Genomic DNA, 14,921 nt, shown 5'->3' with positions numbered 1-14,921 from the left:
CACCCTCAACAAGAGGCTCTTGAGATCCTCTTCGCTTTCTGCCATTAGGGTGGTATCGTCTGCATATCGGAGGTTGTTGATAATTCTCCCGGCAATCTTAATTCCGATCTCTGATTCATCCAACCCGGCATTTCTCATGATGTACTCTGCATATAAGTTAAATAAGCAGGGTGACAATATGCAGCCTTGTCGTACTCCTTTCCCAATTTTGAACCAATCGGTTGTTCCATCTCTGGTTCTTACTGTTGCTTCTTGACCCTCGTACAGGTTTCTCAGGAGACAGGTAAGGTGGTCTGGTACTCCCATCACTTTAAGAATTTGCCACAGTTTGTTATGATCCACACAATCAAAGGCTTTAGCGTAGTCAATGAAGCAGAAATAGACGTTTTTCTGGAATTCTCTTGCTTTCTCCATGATGCAGCGAATGTTGGCGATTTGATCTCTAGTTCCTCCGCCTCTTCGAAACCCAGCTTGTACTTCCGGTAGTTCTCGGTTCGCATACTGCTGAAGCCTAGCTTGTAGGATTTTGAGCATCACCTTGCTGGCATGTGAAATGAGCGCAATTGTGCGGTAGTTTGAACACTCTTTGGCGTTGCCCTTCTTTGGAATTGGAATGTAAACTGACCTTTTCCAGTCTTGTGGCCACTGTTGAGTGTTCCAGATTTGTTGGCATATTGAATGCAGCACTTTAACAGCATCATCTTTTAGGATTTTAAATAGCTCGGCTGGAATACTGTCATCTCCGCTAGCTTTGTTGTTACTAATGCTTCCTAAGGCCCACTTGACTTCACTCTCGAGGATGTCCGGCTCAAGTTCAGTGACCGCACTATCATGGCTATCAGGGACATTCAAATCTTTCCTGTATAGTTCTTCTGTGTATTCTTGCCACCTCTTCTTAATCTCATCTGCTTCTGTGAGGTCCCTGCCTTCTTTGTCCTTGATCATGCCCGTCTTTGCACAAAACGTTCCCTTGAGATCTCCAATTTTCTTGAAGAGATCTCTAGTCTTTCCCATTCTGTTGTTTTCCTCGATTTCTTTGCATTGTTCATTTAAGAAGGCCTTCTTGTCTCTCCTTGCTATTCTCTGGAACTCTGCATTCAGTTGGGTATATCTTCCCCTTTCTCCCTTGCTTTTCGCTTCCCTTCATTCGTGAGCTACTTGTAAAGCCTCATCAGACAGCCACTTGGCTTTCTTGCATTTCTTTTTCTTTGGGACGGATTTCGTTGCTGCCTCCTGAACAATGTTACGGACCTCCGTCCATAGTTCCTCAGGCACTCTGTCTATCAGGTCTAATCCCTGAAATCTATTCCTCACCTCCACTGTATATTCATCAGGGATATGATTTAGGTCATACCTGAAAGGTTTAGTGGCTTTCCCTACGTTCTTCAATTTAAGCCGAAATTTTCCAAGAAGCAGCTCATGATCTGAGCCACAGTCAGCTCCAGGTCTTGTTTTTACTGACTGTATGGAGCTTCTCCATCTTTGGCTGCAAAGGACATAATCAATCTGATTTCGATATTGACCATCTGGTGACGTCCATGTGTAGAGTCGCCTCTTGTGCTGTTGGAAAAGAGTGTTTGCTATGATCAGCATGTTCTCTTGGCAGAACTCTATTAGCTTTTGTCCTGCTTCATTTTGTACACCAAGGCCATGCCTGCCTGTTATCCCGGTGATTTCTTGACTTCCTACTTTAGCATTCCAATCCCCTATGATGAAGAGGACATCTTTTTTTGGTGTTAGTTCTAGAAGGTGTTGTAGGTCTTCATAGAACCGATCAACCTCAGCTTCTTCGGCCTCAGTGGTTGGGGCATAGACTTGAATTACTGTGATGTTGAATGGTTTGCCTTGGATTCGTACTGAGATCATTCTATCATTTTTAAGATTGTTCCCCAGTACTGCTTTTCCCACCCTTTTGTTGACTATGAGTGCTACTCCATTTCTTCTAAGGGATTCTTGCCCACAATAGTAGATATGATGGTCACCTGAATTAAATTCGCCCATGCCTGTCCATTTGAGTTCGCTGACTCCCAAGATGTCGATGTTCAATCTTGCCATCTCATGTTTGACCACCTCCAGCTTACCTTGATTCATTGATCTGACATTCCAGGTTCCTAAACAATATTGTTCTTTACAGCATCGGATTTTCTTTTCACCGCCAGACACATCCACAGCTGAGTGTCCTTTCGGGTTTGGCCCAGCCGCTTCACTCTTTCTGGCGCTACTTGGAAATACCCTCTGCTCTTCCCCAGTAGCATATTGGACACCTTCCGACCTGAGGGGCTCATCTTCCGGCGTCATCTCTTTTAGCCTTGTGATACGTTCCATGGGGTTTTCTTGGCAAGAATACTGGAGTGGGTTGCCATTTCCTTCTTCACTGACATTGCTTACTGAATAACAAAGGTCTAGGAATAATGCTCACAGCTAGTTCCTGCTTCTCTTTTGTTTGTTTTTTGGCTTATGAAAATCTTCAGTACAGAGCAGCTTTCTTGGCAAGATGAAGTAACGATTCACTCAAGACGTCTGTCTGACTTCTCCCTGCTGCCTTTGAAAATATACTGCTTTCGCAATATAAATCCATTCTGTCGTGCTGCTGTGTCTCAAAATGACTGCTCCCCTTCTAAAAAACAAGAACAAAACAAAAAGGACACAGAAAAAAGTGAACTGGTAGACATAGGAAGGAAATGGCTAAGATTTGAGAATCTGAATAACTAAATGAGCTTCCCAACCTGGTGTCCTCCAGATGCGTTGAACTGGGTTTAAGGGTTCTACCCTTAAAAGCAGCCTCAAAATAATTTAAATAAAATACAGAAATAAACTCTGATCATTGCCAACCAGCATGGCCAAATGGAAATGGCCATGTTGGCTGGGAATAATGGGAGTTACAGTCCAGCACATCTAGAGGGCACCAGATTGGGACACTCTTCTAACCAAATAAACACAAAAGAGATAAGAACTGTACCACATTTTCCCCCAGAAGCTAGCATCAGCAATATTTTAATCGCTTCCTCATTTTCATTCAAGGGTAACACCTGTCCGTATGTGTACTTTGCTGATTTAAAAGCATAATGGCTATGTTCAAATACAATGCGTCTCCATTTTTTGAGCTAAGGGGAAATTCTGAGCTGAAGAACAGGAATTGCAAGTTTATTGCTTGCAATAATCTCTAATGTTTTGAATGGAGCCAAACAACTATATCTATGATTCTTCCAGGGTTCAATGGGGTATTTCCCCCAACTTTTTCATTATTTACAAGCAGAACATGCAACAAAAAGTTGCAGGGTTTCCCTTGTGTGCACATGATACCTGATCCTGAGATTAATTATATTTGGCAAATCAGCCTTAGTAAATTTTGTTGTTCAGTCGTTCAGTCGTGTCCGACTCTTCGTGACCCCATGAACCATAGCACGCCAGGCCTTCCTGTCCTGCACTCTCTCCCGGAGCGTGCTCAAGTCCATATTCATTGCATCAGTGATGCTATCTAGCCATCTCATCCTCTGCCGTCCCCTTCTCCTTTTGCCCTCAGTCTTTCCCAGCATCAGGGTCTTTTCCAGAGAGTTTTCTCTTCGCATTAGGTGGCCAAAATATTTGAGCTTCAGTTTCAGTATCTGTCCTTTCAATGAGCACTCAGGGTTGATTTCCTTTAGGATTGACTGATTTGACCTCCTTGCAGTCCAGGGGACTCGTAAGAGTCTTCTCCAGTACCACAGTTTGAAAGCATCAATTCTTCGGCGCTCAGCCTTCCTTATAGTCCAAGCTCTCACAGCCATATGTTACTACTGGGAAAACCATAGCTTTGATTAGATGGACCTTTGTCAGCAAGGTGATGTCTCTGCTTCTGACTATGCTGTCTAGGTTTGCCATAGCTTTCCTCCCAAGGAGCAAGCGTCTTTTAATTTCATGGCTACAGTCACCGTCTGCGGTGATCTTGGAGCCCAAGAAAATAAAATCTGTCACTGCTTCCATTTCTTCCCCTTCCATATGCCAGGAAGTGATGGGGCCAGATGCCATGATCTTCGTTTTTTTTAATGTTGAGTTTCAAACCAGCTTTTGCACTCTCCTCTTTCACCCTCAACAAGAGGCTCTTGAGATCCTCTTCGCTTTCTGCCATTAGGGTGGTATCATCTGCGTATCTGAAGTTGTTGATAATTCTCCCGGCAATCTTAATTCCGATCTCTGATTCATCCAACCCGGCGTTTCTCATTATGTACTCTGCATATAAGTTAAATAAGCAGGGCGACAATATGCAGCCTTGTCGTACTCCTTTCCCAATTTTGAACCAATCGGTTGTTCCATGTCTGGTTCTTACTGTTGCTTCTTGACCCTCATACAGGTTTCTCAGGAGACAGGTAAGGTGGTCTGGCACCTCCATCTCTTTCAGAATTTGCCACAGTTTGTTGTGATCCACACAGTCAAAGGCTTTAGCGTAGTCAATGAAGCAGAAATAGACGTTTTTCTGGAATTCTCTCATTTTCTCCATGATCCAGCAAAAGTTGGCGATTTGATCTCTAGTTCTTAGTTCACTACTGATCCAGAGATCATAGCCCTTGGCTTATCAAGGTTGAATTGACCCTGCCTTCCAAATATGCCGATGACATGGTATGGAAGCATAACTGACAATAGGAGCACTTACCATGAATTCTTTCTTCTTAGATTTAACTTTTTCTGTCCATGGGTCTGCTGTGGCCAACATATTTGTGGGCAGATTGTATTCAGGCATCAGGCTTTCACCTTGCCTAGCCCAACTCTTCTTGGGCTACCTGCTGCAACAGACATTTCTCAGGGAAGGGATGGGCAGAAAGCAGGTTGGGATCTCTTAGTGACTAATTTCTAATGCTTATTTTCAGTCTATCTGGAGAAATTTATTTTATAGAGTTCTTTCAGAGCAGGGAATATGTTTAAACTGGAATGCTTAACTGTGACAGATAAATTCACTAACGGTCAGTCATCTTTCCTTTTTACTGTCAATTTATTCAAGCAGTATAAATGCACTTAGGGAGCAATCTTATGGCCGCTAGTCAGCAGCTAGATGGCCATAGGATACATCGGTTTCTGGGAACTGATCTTGGAGCCTGCGTTCCAAGGTCAGTTCCCGGAGAACTACTTTCCTCCACTCCCACGCAGCCTCGCAGGCAGCTTGGAATGGCCCCACACTCTGTGCTCGGAAGAGGAGCGTGGAGAGGCGAAAATGGGGCATTCCAGGGGGCGTTCCGGGGTGGGGAAGGCGGAAATGCCGGTATGACATATCCTGTGTGTCGTCCAGCAGCTGCCTTCCCCGCTCCACCTTCCTGCGGCTAGACAGCTGAAATTGGCTGTCGAGCCGCAAATGCAGCATGGCTGAAGTGCGGAGGGGATGATCCCCTTCGTGCTTCTCCTGCCCTGCATTGGATAGGCGGCTGTCTCCAAGTTCGGAGGTGGCCACTTATCCCCATAGAATTGTGCCCTACATCATGTCCCAGGGGGTGGGGGTTATTCAGTTACATTAAAGAGGTTGCTTAACAGCACACACTGACTTTCATTAGTATATGAAAACCCCATTCCAGTCAGTTTAAATTAATGAAAACACAGGAATAGAAAAGAGGTTATATGAAATCATGACAATAATTCAAGTTACACACATAGACCAAGGCCAATGAATTATCCCCATCTGTGGATCTGGGGAATTTTTTAAAATTACATTAAAAACTGGATGCAATTGGTTGTAAGAAGTCAAGTGATTACTTTATGTCCTATTCATTATAAAGGCGGAAACTGGTTCGTAATATGGTCCTGTTTGTCCCTCTCTTTAAAATCAACAATGAACATCATTTTCTGCTACAGATACTTCCACTATTGGACAATGGTGATATTTCAAGAGCAGTAGGTCTCAAATTTCTTTTTTCCTAGCAAGGGCTGTCATGAGTGTTCAAAATCGGGCCCAGCTTCCAGATAGCTGCTTAGGCTCAAACTGGATTGTGCTAGTCCAATAGACTCCCCCCACCCCTTTAAATAGCTTTCTCTCCGTTTCTCTCTCTCTCTCTTACTCTCACACACTCCCATTTCATATTGCAAACTGCTTTTGAAACATTCCCCAGCATCAAAAGCATTTGGACATTCGGCATGGATGTCCCAAACTATTTTGGGCCTATACGGTCAATGCTGGACTTAGGCTCAGAGTGTATGACAAAAATAAGTTTAGGGCACAATCCTATGCAACATGCATAGGATTGCACCATTAGAGAAAATGGAGTACTTTTCCTCACCAAAATATACATGAAGGGATATCCTGAACGTTAGACATTCTAAGAGCATGTCCAATTTTCCTAAGGAAATTGCTCACGTGATTGGTCTTACCTGTATGAGACATCTACACAATTAACTCCTGGAAGAGTGCCCCTTCCATGTACTGTAAAATCTCAATGTATGATTTTTGCAGTTCACAAAAAAGAAGTTGCGATCTTGTGTGACTTCATGGTTCTGGCATGACACTGTTCATTTGAGTAGACCACTTGTGGAAGCAGGGGTGGGGTGGTGTTGGTAAAAGTTGTAATGTATCCTCAGAATCACATCTGAGTTTCTTTTACCTATAGTGGAGTCTGGAACGTTCTTTATTTTGCTGGAAGCCTCCAGGCTGAAGCATAAAGAAAAACAAACCTACCACCCTGTGCCATGGGGTGACTCTGGCTTCAGTCTTACGGACCAGGGAGTAGGCAGCACAAGTGCAGGCCTGGCTTTATGTCATTACTGGGTGTGCGTACCCTCCTGCTCCTGTCCAGATGTGCCCAGACCCTTATTGCCAGTGCCACAGCTTGGTCACTAATGTTTTAAAAAAATAATTTAAAAACAATAACACATTAAATTAAACCCTTTTTGCCTAAGCCAGACAGGAAAATGTAGACGCTAAGAAACTAAACTGTAATCCAGGAAGACCTAAGGTGACATTTTACCTCAGTCATGAACTAAATCAGGCTGCAATCCTATACACACTTACCTAGGAGTGCATCCTATTGAACTCAATGGTGCTTACTTCTGAGAAGACATGAATAGGATTGTGTTGTCAGTGGCCATAGCTAGTCAGCCTCAGCCATCCCTTGGGAATCTGGGGATCTTAATATTGGGTTCCTTCACGGGGGTTAATGTAAAGATGACTGGCAGTGCAATCCTTTCCATATTTATTCAGGCGTGCTTCCCACTGTATTTAATGGGCCTTACTCTCAGGTGAGTAACTCTCAGGTAAGATTGCAGCAGTGTGTGTGAAGCACTCTGAAGATTCTTGAAGCAATAGAAATGCTAAGTGTTGTGGTTGTGTTTTTTCTTACATTATTTAGTACATGTATATCCTGCTTCTATATGGAGTAGGATGATTGATCTGTGTTGCTTCCAGATGGAGGACTCCTAGTATTATTGCTTTGAAGGCATTGTGCAGATATTCTGTCTTTTTTGCCTTAACAGATTTTCTGTTAAGGGCAAGATTTTCTGGTAAGAAAAAAGACAGAAGCAGCAGTGGGAAAACACAGGAGGTCCATGAGTAGATGTTATTGTCTGGACCCCCAGTAAAATTTTGTGCATGAAGCAGGGCATGATAAAGGCCTCATCTGGAGGCACCCATTTCACTTTTCTAGGTATATCCTGCCCTTATATGGAGCTGACTGTTCACCTGGTTAGCTTTGGTAAAGCTACAGGAACTGGTGTTCTCAGACTGTTCACTGCAGCCCACTAACTATTGATCAGCCAGGCCTTCAAACGTCAGCATTAATATTAAAAGGTGATCCTGAATATAGAAGTCTTGTATGGCAAGCAGAGAGATTGTTCGTAATTAGTTGCGACTCCAGAGGAAGAGAGCTCTAGAACTTGAGACAAGTCGTGTTTATAGGTCCCACTTATTTAATGCTGTCTGCTAGAAGATGCACAGAACTTCCAGTGATTACAGTAGGGCTGCAATCCTACACCCACGTACCTTGAACTTAATGGGACCTACTTCCAAGTAGGCAGACTGATCTAGAACTGCACCGTGTGTTGTCATAATGAAGTTCCTTACATCAAAGGAAAGATTATCATCATCATCACCATCATCTAAAGAACGTGCAATCACTAGATGCCCTGGAGTACATCTCCCATAATTTCCAGACAGCATGCTATCTGGAGATGATGTGAGTTGTAGTTCAGGGCATCAGGCTGGGGAAGCCTGCACTGGATTGTTGAACCCCCCTCGAAAAAAACGGGGATAAAATGCTTATGTAAGCACGGTTTACAATTCTGTGCTTCGTAGCCCGCTCGCTGCAAGCGTGCTTTGACACACATTTAGTCCTCAAGAACGCTGGAAACTCCCTGCTAGTCATCGCTGTTCACTATTTTCTAAGGCTTGCACGCCTTTTCACCCCAGTCCGGTCCCTCCCCGTTAACAATGTTAGTGGGAGCTTACAAAAAAACAAGCTTAACATACCACTCCCAAACAATTATTATGAAATCGTGTACGTCAGTTCATCTAACGCCCACAAGCCGCACCCTCCACGCCATGGCTGGCGAAGAGCCGAATTGCGCAAGCGCCCCCGTGCGGCCCGCCGGCGACTGCGCAGGACCTCGACAGAACAATGGCCGCCGAGGGTGCGCATGCGTAGAGCCTTCGATTTCTTCCATGCGATCTCCCCGCGAAGTAATGGCTGCCTGTGTGCGGCTGGGCCTGCGCGCGTAGGACTCTCTGCAGTTTGGCTGCTGGAGGCACGGCTTGCTTACTGTCGAGCCCCCAGGATGCCGCAGAGACCTGGAGAGGAGGAGGAGGAAGAGGAGGAGGAGGCGGCGGTGGCGGCCTCGTGGCGTCTGCGCTCGGCGAAGACCCGGGAGCCGTGTCAAGTCATTTTTTTCAACCGCACCCCCCGCTTGGTGAGTCCCGTCTGGGTGGACTTCGACGGGAAACCGCGCCCCTATCCGAACCTGAGACCGGGCACGGGCCGTAAGATGCACAGCTACCTCGGTAGGTACGAGCACCCACGGATACTGTGATGGGGGGGCGGCATTGGGCAGCGGTGTCACAACTGCCTGACTGGCTTGACGGGCCCTGTGCTGCAATGGGCACAGCTCGGGGCGGGGGGGGCTGTTAGGGTCGCCAATTTTTTTTTTTTGCCCTCGGGGCTCCTATTCTTCTAAGGATGCAAAAATTCAACAGGTGAAGTTTTCTGCCGAGGACCTGGTGGGAATAACCTGCGCCTGTTGAATTTCTCCGTGTCTGTGCAGCTGTGAAAGTTGCCTGCCGCGAAAGACGGTGGCAAGCTGAGCATGGTGTAGAAAGGGGTATAGGTAATGTTGGCCACAGTGCCTTTAGAGTGGTTTGGCTCCTACCTGGATGGTCACTTCCAGAATGTGGTGGTGCGGGACTTCTGCTTGACTCTGTGGCATTTATGCTTTGGGGTCCCAGGGGGCTCCATCTTCTCCCCTAAGCTGTTTAATGTTGACATGAAACCACTGAGTGAAGTGAGCCAGAGATTTGGAGTGCAGTTCTGACATTAGATCGAGATGAGGCATTGGAAGTGCTTAATTAGTACCTGGCTGCTGTAATGGCCAGAATGAGAGCCAATAAACTGAAGGTTAGTCCAGACAAGATGGGGGTATTGTTAGAGGGTGGTTTATCTATCTGTGTGAGTAGTGTTCAACCTGTTCTGGAAGAGGTTGCATAGCTTGGGGTTACTTATAGACCCATGTTTGTCGTTTGAGGCACAAATGTCTTCTGCGGCATGAAGCACCTTTTACCAACTTAGGCTGGTATGCCAGCTACAAACCTATCTGGATAGAGACAACCTGGTGTCAGTGACCCATGCCCTGGTAACCTCCGGTTTAGATTCCTGCAATGTGTTGTATGTGGGGCTGCTCTTGAAGACTGTCCAGCAATGCCAGTTAGTGCAAAATATGGCAGCTATAGTACTAACTGGAACTGGGCATTATAGTCATATTATGCCAGTACTGTATCATCTTCACTGGCTCCCATTTAATTTCTGGGCCCAATTCAAAGTGCTGGTGTTAACCTATAAAGCCCTTCACAGCTTGGGGCTACTGTATCTGAAGGAGAGCCTTTTCCAGTATATTCCTACCTGAGCCCTGAGATTATCAGAGATCCTGCTCCAAGTGCCCTTGGATGCTGAGTTGCGGCGGTGGCTACTTGTAATAGGCCTTTTCAGTTGTATCTCCCCAGTTATGTTATACCCTCCCAAGAGGCCCTCCTGACCCCTACTTTGGTACCTTTTTCGTTGTCAGGCAAATACCTTCTTAATCTCTCAGGCCTTTTCATCTTCTCTATTCCTGCTACTATGCTGGTTTTTTAGTCATTTTATGTGATAGTTGTAATCGTGCTTATGATGTCTGTTTTGGCTTCCATTGCTTTTAATTGATTGCTGCTTTTAATTGTTTTCATGTGGTTTTTGGATTTCATTTGCGTCTTTATTGACCCTTGCCCTGAGAGCTGTAGGAAGACTAATAAATTTTAGAAATAAATAAATAGAAATAAATTACTGTATTTCCACAGATCCTTATGGTTCTAACACAAGGGAATAACATATGCTCTTGCTGTGTTGCTGGGAAATTGCCACCTGTTCCCATGGGTTATTGTGTCCATGAATGTGCTTGTTTGTTTTGCCAAGATTCAGTAAACTGACTATATTCTCGTCCAGCTACTTTTGTTCTCTGGAAGGATTTTCCCCCCAAATGTGTGACTCGTCAGTATTTCTGTACTATTTGGAAGAGTGATCAGTATACATTTTATTTTAAATTTTGTTTTCCAGAACACCTTTGGTTGTTCAGGGATGCTGGGACAGATGATAGTCTTCTTGTCAACAAGGCAGAGCTGTTTGTGGCTACTCCCAGTATGAACGGACAGCCAGTATTTGCAAATATTACATTACCAGGTAAAGTTACCAATGCATATCGTGACATAAATAAGATGACTGTGTACATCCTCTTGTACTGTGAAGAATGACATGCACTTACAGTGGGATTCCCATTTGATTGATCTAAATTTTCTAATTATTTGGACCTGTAGCAGTGTAATGTTCTGTAAAATAGTCCTCCCAATTACCAACTCCTCCCAACTATAGTTGAACATCTTAGATGTTCCCCATTCAATTCAAGTTGAAAACAATTTAAGTCATGGAGAGAGCAATCCTATGGCCGCTAGACAGCAGCTAGATGGCCATAGGATATGCTTTTTTCTGGGAACTGACTCTGAGCCTGTGCTGCAAGGTCGGTTCCTGGAAAACCGACCTCCTCCCATGTCAGAAGAGGAGTGCGGAGCGCGGAGCAGCTGAAAAGGGGTGGATCTGGGGCGGGGAGAGCAGATCTGCCTTTACAACACATCCTCCTCTCATGGTACAGTGGCCTCCTCTCCTGCTCGGCCCCGCCCACTGTGGCTAGACAACCAAAATTGGCTGTCTAGCAGAAAAAGCAGGATAGGAGAGGTGCAGAGGGAACAATCCCCCCCCCCCCCGTGCTTCTCCTGCCTTGCTTTGGATAGGCGGTAGCCTCTGAGTTTGGAGGCGGCCACCTATCTAGATAGGATTGTGCCCTAACAGTGCTATCCTATGCACATCTACTGGGAGATAAGTCTCATAGCATTCAATGGGATTTATACGCACCTATCTAGTAATACGATTGCAGCCTTAATCTTACCTCCAAATAAGATAAGCCTGTAATCAGGGATTTCAGAAGTTAGCAAGTGTTTCTTAAGTAGTTTATACCAATTGTTGTTCATTTTAGTTTATTTATAAGTTTATTATATAATGTATTTCCTGTTCTCTCCCTAATAATGCTTCCTGTTAGTCTAGCAGATCATGAAGAAGCATGAATTTGTTAATTGTTATATGGCAAGATGAAAAATATTTTGTTGTTCAGGCTAGCTTCTTTCATGGCCTTGGCAAGAAACTTAAAAGCTCACTCTTCCATCTCTCCACAGTGTTTACTCTGAAAGAAAGATGTCTTCAAGTTGTCCGCACTTTAGTGAAACCAGTGGACTACAGGAAATTAGACATTGTGCGTTCGTTGTATGAAGATCTAGAAGATCATCCAGATGTTAGGAAGGATATTCAGCGGCTTTCTCTGGAAAGGAGTGATAGAGATGAAACTCCCTAAGTGGGAAAACTACTTTTACTAATAAATTGCTAAGTAAAGCACAAACATTAACTATGCTTTATGAACTGAGGATACATCAACGTTTCATAGTGTTCTTGGAAGCAGACCTTGTTTTGGTTTAGCACTGTAACTTCATAACATGGGGGCAGTCACTGTCAAGGGACAAGGAGCCCAAGTGCTACCATGCTACAGTTGAAAATACTTGACTAGATCCTGTCTTGGCTAAACACCCATCTTTTACATTATACCAAGTACAAAATGTTTGTCCAGATATCTGTCACCCAGTTGAAGGTGAAATAACTGCAAAGCTGTTTCATATGACTTTTTCTTATTTAAAATATAATTTTATTATAGATGTTTAGAAAATGAATGCCCTGTGTTTGTCATTAGGACATGGGCAAATTCCCTCTCATACTGAAGGATAAATTATCCTTTAACTGTAACTGAGCTTAGATTTATTGTGCAGAATGAATGAGAGGGTAGAATGCTATGGATTTGCTTTTCTTTGTGCTAGTGGTTTCCTGCAAGAGATTGCTATTTCAGATGGTGTGCAGATCTGCTTCCAGTGTAGTAATTCTTTTTGCAAATTATTACCTTTTGTAAAGTCACTAGCTTGTAATGTTAGGTGGTGTACTGACTTTTAAAAAGTATACTTTGTACATTTGTAAAAAAAAAAAAAAAGGCCTGAAAATTTCTGCATGTATGATAAATCTGTACTTAGTGTGTCATGTTAAAGACAAATGTATGCATGCAACTGGAGTTTTCCATTAGAATTCTATGGGGTAAAGAATATGCATGGTGTTGCAGTCTGACAAGAAATGACCACTTGATGGAATTGGTGAGGCACTGTTTAAATGCCATTTTCCAGCTTGGGCAGAGATGGCCTGTCGGGGCAAGGGTCCTAAATAATGTCATTCCCAAAGTAGACTATAGGCACTTCCCACTGTGCATGGTTCTTGTATTTGTGGACACTGAAGTTGAGCCTTTGTAGATTCCTCCGCTTCTAAATGAAGCAGCAAAATAGCAACACAAGAGGAAGAATGTCTTTGTGAAAATGAAGTCTATACAAGTTAGAATTTAGTAAATAAGCATTCAGCCCCGTATCTGAATTCTTCAGCATACTGGGGCAGGTTGTATTTATGCTACCTTTGAATTAATCATTTGGAACCTTGTTAGTTTTGTGTGGTTCCCTGAATTAATCATTTAAAGCTTTTTTACTTTTTGTGGGATTTTGTTAATCTGATAAATATACAGTGCCCAGATTAGTCTGTTTGAACTGTATTTCTGAAGTTTTAAAAATTGCTTTTAATATGTATTCAACTCTTCCTCCACATTCCATACAATGTAGCTTCATATTTTTTAAGAACTTCACGGTATTAAAACAGTTTCCTAATCATAGCACTATGCTTTTTCTTGTATCCCCCACTCTGTTAAGATGCAAAAAAAATGTAGTACTACTTTGGCTGGTACCCCCTTATACTTGAGCAGCCTAAGCTATGGCGGTGGAAAGCATCCCAGCAGTCATAATGCCTACTGGTAGAATTATCCTTTACAGTGGTCAGCCTGCTGGGTTTTCTTTTCCTGTTATTCAAGCATGGCTCTCAGTTTAATTCCACATCTTTAACTTCCGTGGTAACTGAGTGTTGTTCCCTTTCCCATTTAGCAGTGTTTTTTGTTTTTCATCTCCAGAAGCAGGGCTGCTTCCCTTGCTTAACCAATGTCTGGATGTGGAAGTGATAATGTGATATACAGGTGCATGTCTCCATCTTTAGTATGGGAACCACTTCTCCCTTTCTCTTGCTGTTTTCTCTTAAACCAGTGCAGTGTTCAGGTTTTTAGACAGACTTCTAGGTGATGTACTTGTTTTACTTACCCAAAATGGAATGGAGATGGTAATGCTTTGCAGTGCAATCCTGTGCATGTCTACTCAGAAGTAAATTGTATTGAGTTCAATGGGGCTTACTTCCAGGTAAGTGGATATAAGGTTGCAGTCTTGATCTGGAATGGGTCTCTTTATCTCAAACCAGGGGTCTCATGCTAAATAAGAGCTAGGTTCAAAAAAATCAGCAGTATCCTAATTCTTACTCAAAATTTACTTTCAACTATGCAGTTTCTAGCACATGATCCTGGACAGAGGTTGGATAAGCTACAGCAGGGAGTATGAATCTATGAATCTCTTCCCCCAGTTTCAGAGGAGAGGGGAATATATCCATTCTCCACTAGGCTTCCTCAGTATCTGTCCAGTGGAAGATGACAGGGGTGATTGTTGTGGCAGGGGAGCTTCTGTTTCTGTTCCAATTGGTAAAAGGCTTCAGGTTCATGATCAAAGCGTAAACTACATTGATACAATGTGGAAACCTGGAAAATTAATAGCTCAAGATTTTATTACTTTGCTTGAAAACGTAGTTCCCCTCTCACTGTGTTGTCCTGACAACAAAACAGTTTTTAAAATTTTCATACTACTTTTTGAATAGCTGCTAAGGCTGCAATCCTAAATACACAAGAAAGTAAGCCCAACTGAATATAGTGGGACTTCTGAATAAACATGCATAAAGATTGCACTGTGAGGCCAGTACGTAGAGACTACTGTTCCAAATACCTTCATGGCTTCTCACCACTGACTTGTTCTTTTCCCTCAAGTGAATCTCAAATTATTGATCTAATGTACAGTGCATGCAGTGTACAGCTTTTGGATACTCTGAAATTTTATCTCTAGAAATAAACCAGTTAACTATCAGGAACAGCAAAAAAACAAAAACCCCAAAACCACACCCAACCTTCACAAAATGCTATACAACTCAACACGAAACTTAGAACTTCCTCTTTCTCACCTG

The 14,921-nt window shown here is 43.4% G+C and overlaps 1 protein-coding gene across 1 annotated transcript; it reads left to right on the top strand.

The window, feature by feature from the left end:
• The first annotated feature begins 8,626 nt into the window (after positions 1-8,626).
• On the top strand, positions 8,627-13,490 carry VHL (von Hippel-Lindau tumor suppressor). Its single transcript, XM_084840264.1, has 3 exons — positions 8,627-8,947; positions 10,746-10,868; positions 11,912-13,490. Exons 1-3 carry the CDS (start codon positions 8,725-8,727, stop codon positions 12,085-12,087), a joined length of 522 nt encoding a protein of 173 aa, XP_084696390.1. The 5' UTR covers positions 8,627-8,724; the 3' UTR covers positions 12,088-13,490.
• The last annotated feature ends 1,431 nt before the right edge of the window (positions 13,491-14,921 follow it).

The sequence above is a fragment of the Heloderma suspectum genome, chromosome 2 (genome assembly GCF_057233095.1).
Source record: "Heloderma suspectum isolate Gila_16-S chromosome 2, 16-S_ref, whole genome shotgun sequence".
Taxonomy (NCBI): domain Eukaryota; kingdom Metazoa; phylum Chordata; class Lepidosauria; order Squamata; family Helodermatidae; genus Heloderma; species Heloderma suspectum.
Note: the sequence above shows the minus strand (reverse complement) of the source record. Positions and strands in the feature narration are given on the sequence as shown.

Bases quoted from the DNA above. Each gene is read 5' to 3' on its own strand.
- VHL (XM_084840264.1), top strand. From the start codon at position 8,725: ATGCCGCAGAGACCTGGAGAGGAGGAGGAGGAAGAGGAGGAGGAGGCG. The intron at 8,948-10,745 runs GTAGGTACGAGC...TTTGTTTTCCAG, and splicing joins TAAGATGCACAGCTACCTCG to AACACCTTTGGTTGTTCAGG. The intron at 10,869-11,911 runs GTAAAGTTACCA...ATCTCTCCACAG, and splicing joins TGCAAATATTACATTACCAG to TGTTTACTCTGAAAGAAAGA.